At 43.6% G+C, this 23,504-nt stretch overlaps 1 protein-coding gene across 4 annotated transcripts in view; it reads left to right on the top strand.

Moving 5' to 3' along the window:
• MYPN (myopalladin) overlaps positions 1-20,400 on the top strand; it is an 81,444-nt gene extending 61,044 nt beyond the window's left edge. For all 4 annotated transcript variants that reach the window (XM_048506348.1, XM_048506350.1, XM_048506351.1 and 1 more), the window contains exons 13-21: positions 4,419-4,511; positions 7,061-7,282; positions 7,853-8,002; positions 8,781-8,863; positions 9,226-9,352; positions 9,916-10,123; positions 11,667-11,832; positions 13,160-13,293; positions 16,794-20,400. In XM_048506348.1, coding sequence (XP_048362305.1) covers positions 4,419-4,511; positions 7,061-7,282; positions 7,853-8,002; positions 8,781-8,863; positions 9,226-9,352; positions 9,916-10,123; positions 11,667-11,832; positions 13,160-13,293; positions 16,794-16,963 — 1,353 coding nt within the window. In that variant the 3' untranslated portion in view covers positions 16,964-20,400. The remainder of the gene's footprint in view (positions 1-4,418; positions 4,512-7,060; positions 7,283-7,852; positions 8,003-8,780; positions 8,864-9,225; positions 9,353-9,915; positions 10,124-11,666; positions 11,833-13,159; positions 13,294-16,793) is intronic.
• Positions 20,401-23,504: the final 3,104 nt, after the last annotated feature.

Raw genomic sequence — 23,504 nt, 5'->3', positions numbered from 1 at the left:
AACCTTTTAGTTATTCTTTTATACTTATAATGGCAATAAAGGTAATTTGTACTTTGTACTTTACACATAGTAAATCAATAAGCATGATGCATGTTTTTACACATGAATCATAGGTGCTAAAGTTTGCACTTGCTAAAGCAGTGGGATAAATTGCTCAGAAGGCCACTGTGAAATACCATCCAATCTTTTATGTTAACGGCATAATAGCTGCCTTGGAAGTAACCGTCACTCTGTGGCCAGAGAACTATCTGCTGACAGTATCAGTTATTTATATACTATATGACTGATTGTAGATCCAAGAACTTTAAGGACTGCTGGATTTGACTCATCCTCACTTATCAAGAAAACTGACTACTTTTACTGTCATTTATTTCAGTAATTGTTCCGTATAAAACTTTGTTCCATACAAAAAATTGTTCCATACAGTTGCTTAATACAAAACATTTTCCTTAGTGTTTCCAACTCTTCTTTATTTTTGAAGTGACCAGCCATTAGGGTGGGGATTGGCTCCAAAATGTGGAAAGCCCTTGGGCAAAATACCTTCAGGGAGACCATAACCTGGAAGAGGGAGTACATAAAAACAGTTCTTTCATGCTCTCTCTGACCTTTCTGGTGCCCTATGAAAAAAGAGTATGGAATCATAGAGTGGGAAGAGACCCCAAAGGCCATCAAGTCCAACCCCCTGCAATGCAGGAACACATAATTAAAACACTCCTGACAGATGGCTATCCAGTCTCTGTTTAAAAATTTCCAAAGGAGGAGACTCCACCACACTCTGAGGCATTCCACTGTCGAATAGCCCATACTGTCAGGATGTTTTTCCTGATGTTTAGGTGGAATCTCTTTTCCTTCTCTTTGAACCCATCACTCCTGGTCCTAGTCTCTGGAGCAGCAGAAAACAAGCTTGCTCCCTCACCAACATGACATCCCTTCAAATATCTAAACATGGCTATCATGTCACCTCTTAACCTTCTCTTCACCAAACATACACAGCTCCCTAAGTCTGTCCTCGTAGGGCATGGATTCCAGACCTTTTACCATTTTAGTTGCCTTCCTCTGGACCCATTCCAGCTTGTCAATATCCTTCTTGTACACAGCCCAGAACTGTACACAATATTCCAGGTGAGGTCTAACCAATGCAGAATAGAGAGGTACAATTACATCCCTCAGTCTTGACTCTATACTCCTATTGATACAGCCCAAAATCACATTGGCTTTCTTTCTTTCACATTGGTCCCAGGAGCTGAAATAATTAGTGTGCACATACAAAAGTTGGAAATTTCTATTTCTGTGACCGTGTTTAAAAACTGATGGTGGAACGTGTCCTCAAGTCACAAACAACTTGTCATGATCTTGCAGGGTTTTCAAGGCAAGAAACATTGAGAAGTGGTTTGCCATTGCCTGCCTCTGTGTAGCAACCCTGGACTTCTTTAGTGGTCTCCCATCCAAGTATTAACCAGGGCTAACCATGCTTAGCTTCAGAGGTCTGATGAAATCAAGTAGGGCTCCCAAGCCCCTGGCGGGATGGGGAATCCCTCACACTTAGGTCCCGTTACCCACCGCCATTCAAAGTGGGCACAAGGGAAAAAATTAAAAAGAAAAATGAAGTCTAATCTACTTACAGGAAGATCTTTCCACAGAGTTTCTGGTGTAATAGTTAAGAGCGGTGGACTCTAACCTAGAGAACCAGATCCAATTTTCCACTCCTCCACATGAGTGGTGGGTTCTTATCTAATGAACTGGATGTGTTCCCCTGCTCCTCCACATGAAATCTGCTGGATGACCTTGGGTTAATCACAGTTCTCTCTGAATTCTCTCTGTCCCACCTATCTCACAAGGTATCTGCTGTGGGGAGAGGAAGGGAAGGAGTCTGTAAGCTTCTTTGAGACTCCTTACAGGAGAAAAAGGCGGAGTACATATCCAAACTCCTCTTCTTCCTCCTCCACCCTCCTCCTCCCTCCTCCTCCTTGCAATTCCTAGAGCTACTTTTTGTCACTCCAGGATAGCTCTAGGATTCTCCAGGAACACTATGGCAAAAATTCCTATAAGTAGACAAGGCCTTATTTTTCTTTTTAATTTTTCTCTTAGGATGCTATCCCCACCCCACACACACAACTCTCCCGCTGGTTGCCAGGTATTGCCTAAGATCAGGCTAGTCTGGACCATCCAGGCCAGAGGTGGTTTAATAACTAGCATATCAGAGTTTAATATGACTTGTCAAAGGAAGAAGGGCAGGCACTGGACTTCTGAAGCACTACTGTACGTGCTTCACATTCTCTGTTTGCACTGACCTTTTCACCCATCTGCTGCTCTTGTGCTGTTTGTGCCATGCCTTGTGTCCAGGCTGAATTCCCACCTGTCTTCGTGGGAGGGGGGTGAGCTACAGTTTCTTTTTAACCAACAAGGGAATAGTATAGTGCTCTGTGTTACCCCATGTGAACCTCCATGTTGATATATGAATATGTGGTGGGATTCAGCAGGTTCGCACCACTTTGGCAGAACCGCTTGTTAAAACGGTGTTTGTAAACAACCAGTTGTTAAATTATTTGAATCTCACCACCAGAACCGGTTATTACATTGTTTGAATCCCACCACTGATTATTAAATCATTTGAATCCCACCACTGCTGGGAAGGACCCTGCAGCATTTTCTTTTGTAGTCCAGTCCTCCTGTTTACACATTTGTGCACAAGTGTCATAATCCTATGCATGGTGGAAGCCTGCAATGGGATGCTCCCACTCTGACACAAGAACAAACCCACTCACAAGTAGTTATGTGCAAATTCAGATGTGTTATATTATATACCAAATATAATTGTATATCTCTCTTGCAATGAGGAAGAGTGATTCTCAACAAGGCATGACCTCCTAGGGTGGCGAATCTTTAGCACTCCAGATGTTATGGACTAATTGGCCATGCTGGCAGGGGCTGATGGGAATTGTAGTCCATAACATCTGGAGTGCCAAAGGTTCGCCACCACTGTCCTAGGGTTTCATAGGATGAACTTTGGAAACAGGGGACCACAAAAGAGCTAGACCTGAAAATTCACAATATCTTTGGCAACAAATAAAATCATCAAAATATATTTTAGTAGTGAAACAAAACTCAATTTTAGCAGTCCTTTAATAGCACAGTGTCAGCTTGGAATACTGATTTTTGAAATGTTGGGGTGATTTGAGGAAACACATTAATAGGCTGTTTTCCAGAAATTATCAGATCCTCTGCTTTGATTTTATTGCAACAAATAACCAGAATTCCAGTGGACTTAAATAGGATGTTGAAACAAGACTAATACTTTCAAAGTTCCAGTAACAGGATAGTTATATCTTTCCAACCTGCAAAATATTCACATATGCACAGATCTTATGAGGGGAATACATGCTGAATAGCATCTGTCTGTTTAGACGTTCTGCTGTAGATTGGAGGCATTTTGTGATTAGGTTCACTTCTCATGACATCCATTTTGTGGTTTTGCCCAAAATTCTTTGACAGAATTCAAATTTGACAGACTGAAAATGTTGGGGGGGGGGGGGGATCACACTTTCCAGAAAGTAGCTCCCAAGCATTTGGGTGTTCAAATATAATGTCCCCCAGATGTAAGAAATATTTCCTCCTGTGATGGACAGGAGATTGTCCTGCCCCACAGGAAAAATCTGCCTCAGATGAGCCCATAGGAGAGCTGCTCCAACATCCAGTCCCTTTTGAGAAGGTGGATGGAGTGTTGGGGGGAACACCCTTTTCCTTTTCCTAGAACTTTTTCAGGCTGAAAAAAAAGGCCTATTCACAGTTCAGGCTTAAAAATGGCCTGATGGGAATTATACTTCCCAGGAGACCTTGTGAGCCCCAAGGTCTCCTGGGAACTGTAGTTCCTCAGGCCGTTTTTAGCCTGTACTGTGAACAGGCCTTTTTTCAGCCTGAAAAAGTTCTAGGAAAAGGAAAGGAACTAAGGTTAGTGTGGGAAGGGAAGTGGGGGGTGCTTCAGGGGGGAAGGGGGGCCTGGGGAAGGGGGAGGGGAGGGGGAATTTTGTGCCCCCCACGTGACCCAAAATCGTGCGCCCAGTGCGTGGCGCACCCCCACCCCACCCCCTGGTAGCCTTGCCTCTGCACACATCATATATAGAGGATAGGGACTGAAGAATTTTTTTCCCCACAGAATTTGGAATTTAGCTCCATTTTAGCCGGTGGCAATTTTGTAGTTGATTTTACTGGGAGAGCGGGTGTATCTTAAAGCATGGAACATGTAAATTGCTCTATGCTTATTTAAATGTACACTGTATACTGCAAATCTAAATGATCAATCAAATCTTAATGTTGTTTCTCCTTCAAAATTTATTGTGCTGATTTTTCTTAATTTTATTATAATAATGCCCATAAATGTCATAGTAAGCTTTCCTAACCCCATTACTTCCCTCTACCAGAGAACAACATATGATGAAAATATGGCACGCAGTCTTCAGGGACCAACCAATGATACCCCAATCTACAACTATACAACTCAGGATGTTTCCAAGGTATAACTCTGTCCTCCCATCAACCCTACGTAAATCTCTTCTCTAAAAACTGAAAACTTGAAATTCAGTTTCTGGTAGTTACCACAACTGGAGGGTGATATGAGAATAGATTAGAAAAAGTTAGTTTCTATAGAAAGTAATTGTTTATTGAAAAATAGTATCAAATATTATGAAAGTGGCTAACAATGCAGTCCTAAGCACAGTTAGCACAGTTACACCTTCAGAGCCTGTTAATTTCAATGAACTGTGAAAAGTATGACTCTATTTAGGATTGCACATCAAAAGTATTAAAAGAAAGTGGTTGAATGTCAAGGTAAGGCTATTCTGCTGAGCTCCCTCCCCTTATTAACCCCCCACTCAGGCTCTGCCCCCACCTCCAATCTCCAGCCGAGAGGTTGCAACCTGAAAATATGTAGAAATGGCAGATGGAATATATATAGGTCTCCAGTTGAATAATATATGTATTATCCACAACTGATGCTCTCATGCATATAGTTGCCATTGAATCTCAGGTTCATTTGTAAAGCATGACTCAGCTCAGGATTCCAAAGTCCAGCATTATCTCCATGTCCAGAAAAAATGTTTGTTTGACAGTTCTAAAAGTTTGCTGTGCAAAACACCAAACGGAATGGTTGACCCTTTTTTTCCTGGAAATTATTATTATCATGGAATACTTTTCGGCCATTAACTTTCAAACGCACAGGCCCTTCTATTTTTAAACACATTATGTAACAGCTTTCAGAAGCAACTGAGATGGGAATTTGGCCCATTTGGTAAAGCAATTTGCTGAGACATGCTTCATGAAAGAGAAAACTAAACAAGGTGAAATTCTAGCAGCGTGTTTGCCTGCCAGCTGGTAGAAAGCCATGGTGCAGATTGGCATATTGTGATATAGAAAGGGTAGTGGCCCCATCTAGTGACTGGACACACCTCTTCATAGCCATGGGAAGGTATGAACTAAGGTCATTGTTCAAGAACAGCCGTGTGCAAATAACTTACCCTGCTATGGTTTGGCCTGGCAGAAGAGTGTGTGGGTACAAGGAATGGATAGGGAAGTATAAACAGCCCAGGGGCCTAATCAAGCTGAGTTGCCCCAGTGTGCTACTAGCCAGCACTGCAGGGCCACTCAGCTAAGAGAGGCCAACAATAGGCATTATTAGCTCATCCACCGCATCATTCCTCAGACTAGAAGCAGTGCAGGAGAGACATTTGGCAAGCTGACACAAACTGCCATGGCTGGTTTGAGGACTGGGTGGTCCAAGTGGCCCCTGAGACTCAGGCAGAATTGCTGAGGTTGGTTTTGATTATTCCTGGCCACCAATGGGCCCCTGGAGCTGCAGCCCACTGTGAAATTTCCCTGTAAGTTAAAAGGACAGTTTGTTCCTGGTGGGTATGTGTATGGTATGTCTGGTAATTATGAAACTGATGCTTCATCATGCAGTTTTAGTGCCTCTGTGTGTGTGTATATATATATATATATAAGTGTTCCTATATATATACTAGCGGACCCGGCCATGCGTTGCTGTGGCAATTGTCCTTCTCTTCACAGTCTGCAACCCACACAGATGTTCATGTAGGTCCAATGATCCCCAGCATAGCCTTTTGGGGTGGTCAAATGGAATCCCTCTTTCCCTTTTCAATGCACATCGTTATATGGTGCTGTCTTGTTTTTTTAGTATAAGGTAACCCTTCACATTCCACAGTGGAACTGTCCAGAGTGCGAATCCCACTGTCCATGAGGCTGGTTGACACGCACAGTCCTGGCTTGGGTAAGGCAGAACTGGGGCACGCAGGCTGTCCCAGTCAGGCAGCAGAGGCAGGGTGGTGAGGCGCTCAGATCGAGGCCAGCTCCCTGGGTTCTTAAAGGGCCACGTGCAAAAGAAGCGGAGCCGGTAGTGTTGGTTTGCCCCTACCCTGTGGATTTTCTTAGAAGAAAAAGGCGAACTCCAGCTCGTTTTTAGTAAAAGAGAGTTGTGGCGAATATGGGTGAGGAAGTGGGTAAGTGGTGGTTGGATGTGAGGGAGGGCAGAGTGAGGTGTGTGAGGATGAGCTGGATGTGTATGAGAGTATGTGTGTTGTGTGGTAGTAGTGGGTGAGGCACAGAGAGTGAAAGTTACCCGTGTGTGAGGAGGGGGAACCCCACCTGACATCTCACACGGCAAAGTGTGTATGTGTTTCACTTCCACTCGTATTACCTAACAGTGTTACCTATTTACTGTTTTAACTGCTCATCTCTGGCCATCTGCACGAACAATTGCTGCCTGCACAGAGGCATGTGAATGGGAAAACAGGAGAGCGGGTTACTTTATCCCGCCTGCAAACTGCTCTCCCTGTGCTGTGCGAAAGGGGCCGGAGATGGGGCTTCCAGTGGGGAGGATCACACAGCTCCATCCTTGTCCAATCATATTTCTCGATTTATTACATTTGAGAAGGCTCACAGTTGATCTAATTTGTCATTATGGCAGCTGCTGATTTAAGAAAATACTTGCAAAATATTTCACAGTTTTGGGATAAGACGTTTAGACATGCCTTCCAAAATTATTTTGCAGGAATACAAGATTTCCAGCTTTGAGCAACGTTTGATGAACGAAATAGAGTTTCGCCTGGAGCGTACCCCGGTGGATGAATCAGATGATGAAATCCAGCATGACGAGATCCCAACTGGCAAATGCATTGCCCCAATCTTTGACAAGAGACTCAAGCACTTCCGGGTCTTGGAAGGGTATCCTGCCACATTCACTAGCAAAATTGTTGGAATCCCTATACCTAAGGTAAAGGAGAAAGAAGACATGAGAAAAAACTGGGCCATCTCCAGTCATTTCTAGTGTCCATGTATCTAGTATATTGTCAAAGGCTTTCACGGCCAAAATCACTGGGGTGCTGTGTGGTTTCCGGGCTGTATGGCCCGCTGACAGCTTTGCTGCACCTGTCAAGTGTGTTTTAAAAGTGGGTGGGGCCAGGTGGGGCTTTTGCCCACTAAGATTTCTGATTCTCCACTGGAGATTTGATTGGCTGTGCAGATTTTGAAAAATAGCTCTTTGGCGGCAGCTGCAACCATAGCACACGGATCTTCAACATGTTTCTGAAGGTAAGCTATGCCAGCCATTTTGTGGTTGACTCAACCCCTTGCAGCAACTATTTTGTGGCTGTGTCTTCCAAGCTTTATCAGAATTACAAATGTGCCTTCAGGCTCAAAAATGTTGGAGATCCCTGCCTTAAGCAATCTCTTGAGCCCTTTCTGCAGCCGCAAGTTCCATTTTCTTAAAAAGCAATCCAAAATCTTGTCTGGTTTGACCCACAACCGTGACACTGAACTACTTTTTAAAAAACAATTTCTTTAGGTGTATTGGTTTAAAGATGGCAAGCAGATTTCAAAGAAGAATGAACATTTCAAAATGAGCAGAGAGGGTGATGGGACATGCTCTTTACATATTGAAGCCACCACAAATGATGATGATGGAAACTATACATTCATGGCTGCTAATCCACAGGTACGGGTCTGCTCCCCTTCAAAATGTGCTTTCTCCCCACAAGCTTAAGAAGTGTGTGTACGCTGAAAGCAAGCCTGTGGGTATAGATTTTTTAATGGGGTGGGTTTGGTGACTGAGCAACGTGGGTGGGACCAAGGAAGCCTGAACACTGGTCTTCGGACTCCCTTGGCCCCGCCCACATCATGGGAATGACATGGGCGGGGCCAAGAGAGCCCAAGGGTGCGACACCCTGCCCTGGCACCCTCCCAGCTTCTGCCTTTCCCAGGCCCTGAGGAGGGCGAGAGGCAGCCTCCAAGGAGGGGGACGCAGCCGCACTTTCCCCTCCCCCCACCCCCCGCAGCCTGACTTCTGCCCTCTCCAGAGCCTAGGGAGAGCAGAAGCAACTGCCAGCTTCCAGAGACATGCATTTATAGGCATGGAGGCCAGGGGCAGCGGGGCGTCTGGAGAAGGTTTGTCTCCGGGCGCCATTTCCCCCCCATACACCTCTGGCCATTATATTAAGTATTCCGTGTACAATGGGAGGAGTTTGAACCCCTTGAACCCCCCCCCCCACTTACCTATGTGCCTGACTGAAAGGTCTACTTGCATGCACAACAAAGGTGGGTTCCGCACAGGGCAAATATAACGGGTATAAGACGTCAGACCAAAGGTCCGCAATCACATTCCGCATCCTTTCTCCTTCATTGGCCAGCCAGAGACTTTGGAGACAACAGCCTTCCCTTACTGTTTGCAAAAAGGATGTGCCTTGTTTATGCTTACCTTCTCTACTATTTGACAGGGGAGGATCAGCTGCTCTGGCCACTTGATGGTGCAGACTCTTCCAATGCGTGGTAGATTGACAACAGCTAACCAATCTCACAGGTAAAAAACAAAACTAATGCTTGGCATATACATTGTGAGGTAAGCATGGGTGCATTCCGAAACAGAAGTCAGTATGAGTTCAGCAGCAGCTTTCAGATTTCTAAACGAATATAAGAAAGATAGTTGCCAGCAGGAGACCTCCCGCCAGTAACCTGATATTCCCACCACAGAATTTACCATAGAATTTCTAATGATTCCTAGAGAGGTGTGATGTCACTTTAAGTTTCCCCTGGAAGTAACTTCACACTGTCACTGACAGCACTCCACATGTGGTCCCCCAGCTGAAGGCTCAAACTAGTCTAGAAGCCAGATCTTCTAGCCTAATAATCCCCCTCTAAAATGTACAGGGTTTTGTGTTGCAGGGGAAGGACCCGTGTACCAGAAGGAGATAAGGAGCCAGTACAAGAGCGATTTTTCCGACCATATTTTCTACAGGCTCCTGGGGACATGGTAGCTCATGAAGGACGGCTTTGTAGACTGGATTGCAAGGTACTTGGTGCCCTTTGCTGTGTTCGCTTACCCTGTTGCTGCCGTCAAAGTGCTAATTACTCAGAGAAGCAGCAGACTCACTGATTAAAGATAACGTGAAATGTTTGTTAAGGAACTTCATGTCAGACAGGAAAGCTGATAGCCTTTAGCTAACTAGCTAAGAAAGGAGAGAGGAAGAGACTTCCAACAAGAAGGAGGAAATTAGACCTGAGAGTATCAGTCCAAGAACAGACAAGAGGTGACACAAAAGGACAGAAAGATCTTTAACCTTACACCCTTTCTTTATGTGGAAAAAGCACACACAGATAAAGGAAGTTTAAGTAGATTTTAGTTGGTTCATACTTATTACAAATATTACAAGGATTCAACCCTCTTGTGTGAAGTGCATTTTTAAAATATTCATTTCTTCTTTAACTGTGTCAAGGGATCATCCTTCCAAGTCTTCTTGCTTTCTAACTTGTTCTGCCAAAGGGAAGGGTTTGAAAATATTGCATCAGAAAATAAAGTGATAGATACATCAGTCATCCTGTCACTTGCCTGTAGCTTCTTTTCTTCTCTGTCAGGTGAGTGGCTTACCCCCTCCGGATCTGATGTGGCTTCTGAATGGGAGGCCCGTGCTGCCGGACACCACTCACAAGATGCTGGTCCGAGAGACTGGCGTGCACTCGCTGCTTATCGATCCCCTCACGCAAAACGATGCTGGGATTTACACTTGCATTGCAACCAACAAAACAGGACAAAATTCATTCAGCTTGGATCTCAGTGTTGTAGGTAAGTTTCTTTTTCAATAAAGAACCGCTGTGAAAGTTTTTGTGTTCAGATTGGAATACAAAGGGGCTTTGTTTATTTTATCTTGCTGATTGTATTTATTTTATCTTGCTGATGTTTTAGTTTTGTCTCATATTGGATGGTTGATACATAGTGGGATTTGGTAAGAATTTCACAGAACCAACCTTGAGATTTTAATTTAAGAAAGGCAGAATATCCATTCAGTAAATAAACAGTATGCTGATATTAGTAGGAAGTATGCAAAGAGGCTTAAAATGCTTAAGACTCCACTTACAAATTTCCACAATTAAGGAAAGTGTTTTCCATGACCAGTCTCCAGTGTACACATATGCAGGTGTAAGCATGTACACACACTACGTCCCTGTGTGCACACAAACGTCTTTTAGAGTCTTCTGGGGCTACTAGCTACTGGGGCTACTAGATATCTACTTCCTATAGTACCACCAGAAGAAGCGTGCCTCTTTATTTCAGTTGATGTGGAACCAGAGGTGGGATCCAGCAGGTTCTCCCCAGTTCCCGAGAGTGGGTTACTAATTATTTGTGTGTGCCGAGAGGGAGTTACTAATTGGGTCTGCTTTTCCGTTAGAAATTCCATTAGGTCCAAAAATCATAAAAACTCTTGTTTCCTATGTGGCTGGTTAGCGAAGGTAGAAAACGGGATAATTCTCCCTGTTGGGCTGTTTTAAAAACATGTTTTAGAAATATGGTAAAGTTCCTTGTTTAAGGAAAGTATCCTTCTTTTGATTTCTAGAAACAAAATTAAGTATTTGAAAGTATTAAGTATTTGACAAGCAGTCAATTAGAGGAGAAGTAGTTGTTTCTGTTGGCAGTAGACGATAGGACTTGCTATAATGAGTTTAAATTATGGACAGAAAAATACCAGCTGGAAATCAGGAACTTTTTTTTTATAGTAAGAGTTTTTTACAGTAACAGAGATATTATTAATGCCCCGCCCCCAGAATGCCCAACCACGCCCCCGTCGTGCCCCACCCAGTCCCATTGGCGCTACGCCACTGTTTGAATCCCACCACCATGGGAACCTGTTACTAAAATTTTTGGATCCCCCCCACTGTGTGGAAAACATGGTAGAATTATGCTTTGCTGTCATCCTACTTGTGGGCTTTCCAGAGGCATATCTCAGGATATGCCAGTGCAAAATCTGAGTTTTCTTTCCCACTTCACCCCTGTATAAGCGGCTGTCCACCTTCACCATGACCAGGTCTTCAAGTCAGTGTATGGACTCAGTCTTGAAGTCAGTGAATGGACTTGGGGGGAAGGAGGAGGCTAAGTGGCTGCAGTCTGGGAACATTTGACCCCATATGTTCCCCTGGGCAGTACAAACCTGGGGCTTTCTGGATGTAGCTGGTCGGCCACTGTGTGAACCAAATGCTGGACTCGGTGGGATTTTAGTCTGATCCAACATGGCTCTTCTTGTATTCTCAAGTTTGAATTATACCATTCCTGTTGACAGAGTGCAACTCACCACAAGAAGACTCACGCCAGCTTTTTCTTCTCTCTTTTCCAGCAAAGGAAGTTAAAAAAGCTCCAGTGATACTGGAGAAGTTACAGAATTGTGGAGTCCCAGAAGGGCACCCGGTCCGATTAGAATGCAGAGTGATTGGAATGCCACCCCCAGTCTTTTATTGGAAAAAGGACAATGAAACCATTCCTGCCAGCCGAGAAAGAGTGAGGTATTTGCAAGATTTAAGTGTTTTGAAAATGGAATAGTAGTTCCTCTGTGAGAAGTCCATAGGAACGATGTGCTACACATGCTCCTTCTTATCCAGTTAGTCTAATCGATCCCCATGGGGGCTGGAGAACAGGAGGATTTATGCCTTGTTTATATCCCATGTGTAGGGTGCATACCTCAAGTGGACATGTATGAAAATCATTGCATAGGCATGCAATTCACAATCCACTGTGGCTCCTCAGAGCATGTAAATGCAGCACCTGTACTTGCATGAAGGATCCCTGCACAAGAGTTTTTACCTGCACAGAACACAATTTCTTGAAGGAATCTAGGAAGTGGTTTTGGTATAGAAACTTTGTCGCTGAATTTATCTCTTTTCCTGAATAGTCCCAATGTATTTTCAGATAGATTTAAGAGTAGGTACCTCTATTTTGTTGGCATAATTGTTCCATTCTACTCTGATGAGAGAGCCAGTGTGGCGTAGTAGTTAACAGCGGCAGACTAATCTGGACAACTGGGTTCAGTTCCCCACTCCTCAACATGGTGCCTCACCATGTCTCACAGGTCTTCAGAACTCTCTTCACCTAAGCACAGGCAGGCAAGGGCAAACCATCTCTGAGCATCACCATAAATCAGGGTCACCATAAATCGGGTCACCATGAATCAGCTGTGCCTTGAAGGTGCTTGCTACCACCACCACCACCACCAGTTATTACCTTCTCCTCTGATGAGGACCTCTATTGTAGCTCAGATATTCACTTAACCTTATTTGAGTTGTCCTCCAAGTCTTAATTGATTAAAAAATTAATTAATTGTGCTTAGGTGCAAAAATATTCCAAAGGAAGAACCATCCTTAGTCTGTTAATACATACATGTATTGCATTAAGCATCTTTTAGGTGTTCTGTCTAATCAGACTCAGGAAGGAATGCTTCTTCTTTAGACGTTACTACCATCTGCTCTGTTTTTGAAAATATTAATAATCTACAAAAAAAACCCCTCCCTGTAGCCTGGTTAATTGGAAGGGACACCTTTTAATCAGTGACACTGTCTGATTTACATTTAGTAACTACAACATTTTGTAGCCCTAATTATTAGAGATGTACATATGGTACAAATCAAACTCAAACATACTCTGTTCAGAAATTAGGATGAACTAGAATTACTGGAAAACAAGCAACATCACAAAGTTACACACACACACACACATGTTTTGGAGAGCAGTACTGTTTGGCCATAATTTAATATACCGACCTGAGTTATGTCAAACCTAATAGCTAATAGGCTAAAATATTGAGAACATTTGGGGTTTTTTTTGTTTTGTTTTTAGTATGCATGAAGATGCTACTGGGTATGTTTGCCTTCTGATTCAGCCAGCCAAGAAAATGGATGCTGGTTGGTACACTTTGTCTGCAAAAAATGAAGCTGGTATTGTTTCCTGCACTGCTAGACTCGATATATACGGTAAGTGGTTATTGTCTAAGCAATAAAATAGTAGAACTGATGTACTTTGCCAGTGTGAACTTTGTAGCCATTGATCATTGTGACTCATGCTGCTTCTTTGGAAAGCTCCTTTGAGTCACACCTTTCCCTTTTTCAAAAGCTGGTTATCAAAAACTGGTTCTGCTGAATAGTTTGGGCTGGAATGACCATGATTTGTTCATATTGGTTTAATGGGAAATCTAGGGGATACCATAGTTGAATTAATCCCGCATAAGTTTCTGCATTTTTTTTTCTGTTTTCAGACATGATTTGTGGAGAGTTTTTCCATTTAAAATAGAATTGCAGAACCAGTTGTCCATGTGTGAGCAGTGGCGTTCCTGCCTAGGGACAGGGGGTACCCTTTGTCCCCGGGCCCCATTTAGTCGCGTGGAAGTAACATTTCAGGGTCGTTTGTGTGTTTTTACATTTTTAAAGTGTTTTTTCACGTTCCGGCCTGCAGGGGGCGCATTTTTAAGGCTATCGGCACCAGATTTTCAGGGTACTATCCAGAGACTGTCCTGATGATACCACCCAAATTTGGGATGATGTTTGGTTCAGGGGAAGCAAATTTATGGACCCCAAATGGGGTGCCCCATCCCCATTATTGTTTTCAATGGAAGCCCCAACAGGAGATGGGGGCTACCCATTTTGAGGACCATAACAGTTCTAATTCTTCACAAACTTGGTGGCATCATATGAATAGTTAACGAATTACCCTGAAGGGTAATCACTAACTAAAATACCACCCCACTTCCAGAGCACCCCAAAGGAATTGCCCAAGATTGCTGTTTGCAGTGACTTTGCTCCATTGCTTGGCAGCCAATGGGAATTTCTGAGAGTGTGTAGGCAGGCTGCACATTTTGAAGATAGAGGCACCAGACTTTCAGGAATTCTGGCTCTAGGAGGGCCTCTATTAATGGCATCCAGGTTTGGGAGACCCAGCACAGCCACAGGGGTTCAATTTTATGAATTTAAAGGCTTATTTTGTTTCCCCGGCTCCTGCAGCCTGTCGGCTGAGTTCTCTTAGCACTCTCTCAGCTCCCCCCCTCTGCCCAGCAGCAACGCTCACCGAGATTCGATGTTTTTACTCAAGGCCTCTTGGAGCACCCTTGATAGTCTGGAGCCTCTATCTTCAAAATGTGCAGCCTGCCTCAGAAATTCCCCATTAGCTACAATGGAGCAAGTCGCAAAACAAAGTCTTGGGCAAATTTCTTGGGGTGCCTGGAAGGGATGTGTTTTTTTAAAGCTAGTGACACCAAAATTTCAGGTATCATCTGTTAACTAATCTTATGATACCACCAAGATTGGTAGTTATGTTCAGGGACAAAGTTATGGTCCCTCAAATGGGTAGCCCCATCTCGAAATTATCCATTAACAGTGAGGAAGACATTCAACTGAGCGTCCGCCTAACTGCTGAGCTTCATTATCGCCAAACTTTAAAGATGGCTTATCATCAGGAAGTCTGGATGATGCTGAAATCATGTGTAAAAATCGCTCCTGAGCCTAACCACCAAAAATACCCAAAACTTAAATACTTTGCGTGCATTTGTTGAATTTTGGGCGGGACATTAATCAGACAATTTTTTGTCTGAATGTTGCCCCAAATTGCCAATTCCAGCCGAATCTGCTATTTGAACTCTCTCAGAATCTCCAACCCTCAAACGTGATGCTGTTTCAGGGGTGGGGAAAAATCCCACTAAGCAAGCATCACTTTCAATTTGTTTTAACGAGGGGACCCCAGATTCTCCCTTTAGGTAGATTTAAAGAATCTGAGCTCCTGGTTTAAACACCAGTGAAAGTGGATTCCACTGGAGGTGTTTTGTGTGAGATGATGCTGACACTTGTTTGGTAAATGTTTTGCTGGGGTGATTTGTGAGAGATTTACAGCCCTTCAGCCCACTTGCTGGCTTGGAGTTGTTTCTCGGGCTAACAACCTACCTCATAGGGTTGTTGTGATTAGGAAATTAGGAAAAAAGTTGGTGGGTAGAGAGCCATGTATGTTCTGATGGGAGTGGGAGGTGATTTGTGAGCTGGTACAAAAAATCATTGTTTTGCGGAGTCATGGTGGGGCGAGGTATACATGGGCAGTGAAACTCAGGTTTTGTCCCCGGGCACTAGTTTGCCTAGGTACGCCCCTGTGTGTGAGTCTATTGAGGAACCCCATGTGTGGGTCTATTAAGGCATCCCAGGCTACTGTTTCTTTAAGAACTCTTCTGTGGCCCCTTCCGCACATGCAAAATAATGCGTTTTCAAACCACTTTCACAAGTGTTTGCAAGTGGATTTTGCTATTCCGCACAGCTTCAAAGAGCACTGAAAGCAGTTTGAAAGTGCATTATTGTGCATGTGCGGAATGAGCCTGTGTTTTTTAAAACCTTCATTTGTCCTTGAAGGTGCCACAGCATGCATCTGAAGAAATGAGCTGTGACTCACAAAAATGTATGCTGGTATAAAGGTTGTTATTCTTTAAGGTTTCTCTGGACACCTGTTTATTTAACAGCCCTGAATGAATTCAATACCTGAGCGGGGAGAGACCTTTTCTTGCTTCTTAGATCATATATTATCACATTCAAACCAAACGAAGTGTCCGGTATCGTCTCTGATAGTGCAAAAGATGCTGATATTGCCAAGGATGCTACTAACAATATTGTGACGGAGTATGAGCTTTTGGGAGTCACAGCTCACTTCTTCAAATACCTGTCTGAAGAAGTGAGCTGTGACTCACAACAACTCATACCCTGCCAGAAATTTTGTTAGTATTTAAGGTGCTACTGGACTCTTGTTCTTTTCTACTGTTACGGGCAGACACAGCACCACTGCCATCCAAGACTTCACGTGGTTAGCCGCAGTTGCAAGCATGAAAGCCTCCCCAACGCTGAGAAGCCCCCATTGGGTTTATCAGACTTACGCCACCAAAAGGTTGGCGAAAGTCTGCATTCCTGGCTGCTGGAGTAACAGCTCCTCCCTCAGCAGTGGCAGGGGCACTGAGATGCTGGCATTGTGTCTGGCAACACATCTCAGTGCCAGGGAGGGCCGCCATGACTGCAGGCCAATGAAATCGTCCTTCAGTTGGGATAAATGCCCCTGGTAGGGCGAATCCACTGGCGCAGTCACTCATCGCTCTCACAGGCAGATCTCCCCCCCTCCCCCCAGATGGGGCTCTAACACGGCCACCACCATGAACAATATTGTGGTTGCTTAATTTTCATGTGCAGCTGTGCTCGTGTTAAGGGAGAAGATCTGAAGGCAGTGGTACTTTGCTTAGTTTGAGTTAGACTCTGCCTAATAAATGTAGCATGAGAAAAAGCTGAGAAAAACTAATTTGGTCTAAGGCAAATGCGACAGGCCCACCATCATTCCAGTTCTTAGGATTGCACTTATGAATTATGTGTAGACATTATCACAGTTTGAAAATATGATTAAAAGCAAATTTTGTAAATTTTTGAGGTTTGTGTCCCATGATTATATATTTTTGTCGCCTCAGCCCAATGGCATCACCAGATCCCTCAGCCAATAAAGATTCGCCCTGGTGGCACTCGATATGCAAATCTAACCGGGCAAGGACTTGACATTTTCTCTGCTTTCTCTGCTGTGGAGAGTCCAGTACGGTTTTCATCACCATCCCAGCCTGTGGTGGAAAGTGAAGAACTTTAAAAACAAAACAAAACCCTGCTGGTTCCAATCCTACCTGCAAAAAAACATTAGGACTGTGAAAAATAATGGAAGGTACAAGCCAGGAGACTCAAGGTTTACAAGCAACTTGTATCTGTTTAGTAAGTTTACTGTTGCTGGAATTCCTGTGAGTAATGTATAAGACCTTGGTGCAGCATCCTACTACTGGATCATTGTGGTATAGATGCAGTGCAGTAAATTCAGTACTGTGTTGCTTTCCCCCGAAATGTTATACACGAAAGAGACTTAGCTTTCAATCCCAAAGAGAAGAAATGTTTTTTCTCTTTTCACTGCTTCAGTGTTAAGCAGCTATTGTGCCTAAAACAGCTAATGAGAAGAATTCTGGATGTTTGGTTGAGAGCTAGCAGCAGAAGTATCAACACTGTGATAAATTCTGAAAGAGGGTAAGCCATATGACTTTGAATGTAACTATCCTGAAAAGGTGGCTGATGGTCACGAAACACAAGACAAATCTAAATGCAAAAAAAAAAAAAAAACCCCACTGGAAGGTCAATTTAACTGGAGTGCACATCAATAAGAAACCCGGTGAACTCAACGCTGGACAAACATAGTATGTAGGAACCACTATATACAGTATCATAACTTTTTTATTTGTGTGTTTATATTCCATTAATTGTGAACTGGTGGTGTACTGAATCATATCATAAGACACCATGCATGCATTTTGGACATGAACATGTGCAACTAAACAGCCTAAATCATAAGAAGAAGCACATATTATATAAAGTCCACAGCTACCATTGCTATATGCATTTTGAAGTGTGCTTTCCTGGTTCTATTTTCCACTTTAGTAACTGCCTGATTGGAAGCAAAAAATAGCATTGTTTTTTGTTTCATGGGCTTTTGTAAATAAATTTATATATGGGCGAGGAGAAAGTGCTTCTAGATGAGAAACAAAGAAGAACTGTGACCTGGTCCAACCAAACATCTTTCAGTTTTGTTTTGGATTCTGATAGAATTCTGCATTCATGAAGCTTTCAGCATTGGTAATCAAGATACATTTAAGGGGGGAAAGTTTTTGATAATGCATATCTCATCCACATTTCTGTTATATTCACTATTCTAACAAAGTCTTCAGAAAGGCTAAGAATATATGCTAGCATTTTGTCTGGGTTTAAACTCTTAGATATGATGTATGATTTGGGTTTTGCTGCCAGGAGATGAGGTCTGATGAAGGCCATTCATACAGCACAAGAATAATACCACTGTCCATATTAGCTGTGATCACTCACTTGGATTTATAATCACCAAGAACCATGCAGTTCCAATTCTCTCTCAGATTAATTGCATTCTACTGCAAACCCAAATCCTGGAGTATTCTCTCCTTTTGCACTAGCAGTAAACCATAACCCTGCCCCAAGTTAATCGGCATACATTTGAACTCATATCAAAGTGACTGAAGGATCTAAACCCTTGGAGATCTAATGATTTCATGTTGTCAAAATATTTGCACTGGCTTCTCTCTTTAACTGAGGGGAGGAGATAGACTGGGAAAACTTTTTGAAAGAGTACATTCATAGGAAGTTCAGGTCGCTCATCAATTCAGCATGACATGCCCAAAGGTCTTTGGTATGGAGTGGCAGAATGAAACAAACTGCAACTGAGCTCCATCTTTGCTAACTAGCATTGAGCCTGATGTCAAATTTAGCAAAATAGTGCGTGCTAGAATGTCACAACATTTATCCTGTGCAGTAGAATCAATGAGGCCAATATCTTAACAATTCTAGCACCTGATCACCATGTGATCAAATTCGGTTGCCTACACTGCAGCAAAATTTCTATCCTTTAAAGAGGGGAAAGGGACTATGGAGGCAACAGAACTTTGGGGTGGAATTGAATGTTCTTTTGAGCTTTATCAAATATATAGAAATGGCTCTGGAATGTGTGAGAAATTGTGGTCGCTGTGGATTTTTAAGGTAAAGATTGGTGGGATGCTTTGATTTTAGGCTGACCAAGTAAAATCTAGGAGACACCATACATCATAAATTAAAACTCTTGTAGAGGAAAGAGCGGGAGGTAATTTTTTGCAAAGGCTACTCCTCAAAGAGCCCCTGTGATTTATGTCATCTGCTGAGAGCATCATTTGAGACATGCAAATGATACAGTGAGTGCACAAAATTTGGTGAGTGTTAAGAATCAAATCTAAATGTTCCACACATTTTTGTGTATGCGTCAAAGAAGTCAGGTATGTACCAGTTCTTTTTTAAACTGCCATCTGATAGTCAACATTCACAGATGCATGTCTGCAAAGTTCAGGAAATCTTTCTTTTCAGCCATTAAAAAACAAAAATTGGCAGCATTTTGGGACATTCACCATAAAAACAATCCAATTCAATTCTTTTCAGTGGCATAACACTTTATACTGGCTCATGTTTGCGAGATTCATCCCAATATATCGTATGAGCAGACAATACTATGTGATTAGAAATTTGTGATTAATTCTGCTAAAAGACATTCTAGATGAATTGCCAGAGTTTCCTACTTGTATGGTGTTGTTTTAATATTTCCCCCTTAATTTTCATCTGACAGAAGCCAGTTTGTGCTATAAACAAGTCTATTTGTTTACATCCAAATTCATATGTTATTTAACTAATTCATTCCTGCCACGACTACCAACACAATGGGCAGCCCAGAGCGGAATGAAATGTGGCATATTGTATATCAGAACTCCAGTATAGCCCAGGAGTACCTTTCAGAAATGAAGTACAGTAGCTCAGCTCTTCCGTGTAGTTTCAGCCAAGGAACACTACAGGTGGCCTGTACTTGTCATTACAACTGACAGCACTAAAAACACAGTGTTATGACTGTGCTGCAGAGATGTTGCCGAGGGTTTGTCAGGACACGTATTTGGTATTGGAAAAGTGGTAGTTACCATTCCTCAGGGAACTGTTGTGCCAGCGAAATGTGAACATGGCAAAGGATAGCAAGCACTGTCACTCCTCTTTTAAAAGGACAGAAAACACTTTTGAAAACAAAATTTGGGTCAACTGACATTGCAGATGGTTACTTGAAAAAAAATGTGATATCTAATGCAAAGAACTGGTTTTGTTTAAAATAATGGTAGTAATAATGCCAAGGGGAATGGAAAACAATTATTTTCATAGTGACATATATCTCAAATGGTGATACCAAGAAAAAAACTAATGAAGTTTCATATCAGTTAGCTTAAATACTGCACAAGTCAATTACTTTATGTTACACCCATATGAAGTTGTTCTTTTTTCCCCATTAAAATGCGGGGTTTATCATTGTTGTTACAGAGGTGCAGATGTTCAATAGAAAATGGGGACATTAATGATTCAAATGTTCAGTATATTTTAAATGCATATAATGGCAATGCCAGACTCTTCAGCAAATGTATTATTCTTCATCTATTCAATAAATGCTTCAGAGCTGTATTACTTTGTGTGTGTCTCTTTGTCTTTGTCTTCAGACCAAAACTATGCAGAGTCGCAGAATAGGGGACAGATCTGGCACTGGGCAGCATGAGTGTTGTCCCCCAGTAATAACCTTCCCCCACCCCGATGCATGGGGGGAAACACCGATGCATGGGGGGAAACGTGCAACGCGCTGATTTGTTCTAGGACAGGGGTAGGGAACCTGCGGCTCTCCAGATGTTCAGGAACTACAATTCCCATCAGCCTCTGTCAGCATGGCCAATTGGCCATGCTGGTAGGGGCTGATGGGAATTGTAGTTCCTGAACATCTGGAGAGCCGCAGGTTCCCTACCCCTGGACTAGGTGGACCTGACAACCCTACTTCCTACTGATATTTAGAGTGTATTATTAGCTTCCATACAACCTATATTGTTTGCTTTGCAGCATAAAGTTGAGAATGTGGTTCCCTCTGCCTGCAAGTGAAGACATTGCTGCTCAAAAGAAGTAGGAACAAATAGAAATATATTTAGCCACCTTTCGCTCACGGCCAAATACAATGTGATGAACCTAGTGTGGGGTGAGCCACATATATGAATTAATGTGTCTTCCTGCTCATAGGTAAAGCTTTGTTAGGTGTGTGTGAATTTTTCATAAAATGGCTCACACTGGTAAGAAGAGCTTAGTTCTGTCTTTTTTCCCAAGATCACCTTGCTGTGCTCGGTTATCTGAAGCATTTTTCTTTCAGCCTGAATAATTGCTGGTGGTATCAGAGCTGAGACAAAAGCATAGTAACATAATGAAAGAGGGTTTTGCTGTCCTTACTCAAAGGCTCTGTTTTCAGTACAATGTGCAAGCTTTCAAATTCTTCAGAACTCTCTTATCAGGCTGGAGCATAAAAAAAAGAACGGGGGTACTGAGAAGAACAGAGCTTTCAGCTCATGATTTTGATGCCACTTTGGCTGCAATCTTAATGAGACCTTCCCGGTATGTGTAAAGTACTGTAAGTCACAGTTGGCTCATGTCAATCCCAGCAAGGGGCTTTCAAGGCAAGTGATAAAGCAGAGGTGGTTTGCCAATGCCTTCTTCCGCAGAGCCTTCATTGGAGGTCTCCCTTCCAAGTAATCATCCAGCTTAGCTTCCAAGACCTAACAAGACTGGGCAATACCATGCCTTCTCACAGGTTCCCGAGAGTAGGTTACTAATTATTTGTTATTGCGCCCAGAGAGGGGGTTCCACCTCAATTGATTAGAAGTCCAGATTTTGCCAGAGTGATTTTTGCCTTGAATTCGCCCTCTTACCTCTCAGCAGTATACGCGGAACTTGAAGCAGTCTAGCAGGAGGAGGTGCACCAGCGTCGCGTGGCAGCGCTGCGCCACATTAGATTTCCAGCCCAAGGTCGAGGCGCAGGCCAGCTGAGTCCTTACCACAGCCCGCTAGCGGAGATAGCCGATACCGCCCCATGTTGCCCGTAGGCCCATTGGTGCTCACGTTCATAGAAGTTTGAATCCCACCACCATGGGAACCTGTTACTAAAATTTTTGGATCCCACCACTGGCTCCATCGTCCCAGCCTCCAGTGGGCTCAGTGGAGGGGGGGGGAGTTATCACCATCTGTGTCATATTGGTTTTATGCTTTAATACTTTTTTAATACTGTTTAGGTTTTATTATTACATTTTTATACTTATGTTGTATGCCGCCCTGAGCCCTTCCGGGGAGGGTGACTAATACATGGGCCGTTTCCGCACGGCCAAAAGCAGCGACGCGATGACGTCGCAAATTGCGACGCTGTACGCTATCACAGCGTTCACACAGACAGAGGCGAGATACTTGATCCGCATGCCCGCGCAGAAATGTGACGGCCAGTTACTTCGCACTGAAGCGCTTCGCGGAAGCGGCGATCTTTCGCTGACGTTAAGCCTGCGCCTTGCTGAAGCCGTGCAGGCCAGACGTCATGCCCGCGCAGCAGTCGCGATGGACCAACGTGACTGCCCTGATGTCCTGCCGTCCCCATCTGTCAGTGCCTCCTCACCTCCCAGCTACTACTGTCCCAGTCCCAGTGCATGCCAGGTCTGGGAAAGGTGCTTGGCCATGCAGGGAAAGCACCAGGGACAAACGTGTGTGTGTGTGGGGGGAAAAGGTGACCCAGCTTGGCCTTGCGTCTGGCGAGATTCGCCATTTTGAGAGAGCGACTCCCTTGAAACGGCTGTTACGCGCGCAGTGCTTGGCGTCGATCGATCGTCACCAGGGGAAAAAAAAGAGTGGTTTAAAAGCGTTTTCTGAATCACGGCGTCTTCGGCGGCCAGCGGTTTAAGCGTTTCAGCGGTAGTAGCGAATCGCACCTCCGCCGCTTCTTTGTCGCAGCGGCAGCTCTCGCTATGGCGGTTCTTTTACCGTTTCCACGACGTCATATTTCGCCCGTGCGGAAACGGCCATGGAAAGAAAAGAAAGAATTTTTCCATTCTTTCCACCACCAGCTCCAGCCCTCCCTTTTCACAATGCTGTCAAGTCTGAGCGCCCCACCACTCTTCCATTCAAGGACGTAGGTAAGGGGGGGTTTCCGGGGTTCAACCCCCCCATTACATGTCTGAAGCTTCCCCCCCCCCGTTTTTGTTTTTTGTTTTTTTTTTCAGTTTTTGGCGTGCAGGGGGAGCAGTTTTTAGGTTAGTAGTACCAAAATTTCAGGGCTTTTTGGGAGACTCTCCTGATGAAATTATCCAGGTTTGGTTCAGTCCATAACTTTGGACCCCCAAAGGGGGTGCCCCCATCCCCCATTGTTTCCAATGGGAGCTAATAGAAGATGGAGGCTACACCTTTGAGGGTCCATAACTTTGGACCCCCTGAACCAAACTTCACCAAACCTGGGTGGTATCATCAGGAAAGTCTCCTAAAGATACACTGAAAGTTTGGTGCTGCTAGCTTAACAATTGCATCCCTGACAGTAGGCACCCCTCAAATTTCCCCAGATTCTCCTTTTAAAGCCACCCCCTTTGGCATGGATTTAAAAGGAGAATCTGAGGCCCCCAGTTTAAACATTGAAAGTGATGCTGTTTCAGGGTGGGATAATCCACCCCAAAACAGAATCACTTTCAATGATGTTTTAACTGGGGACCCCAGAGTCTCCCTTT

This window comes from Sphaerodactylus townsendi, linkage group LG08, assembly GCF_021028975.2.
Source record: "Sphaerodactylus townsendi isolate TG3544 linkage group LG08, MPM_Stown_v2.3, whole genome shotgun sequence".
In the NCBI taxonomy this organism is placed as follows: domain Eukaryota; kingdom Metazoa; phylum Chordata; class Lepidosauria; order Squamata; family Sphaerodactylidae; genus Sphaerodactylus; species Sphaerodactylus townsendi.
Note: the sequence above shows the minus strand (reverse complement) of the source record. Positions and strands in the feature narration are given on the sequence as shown.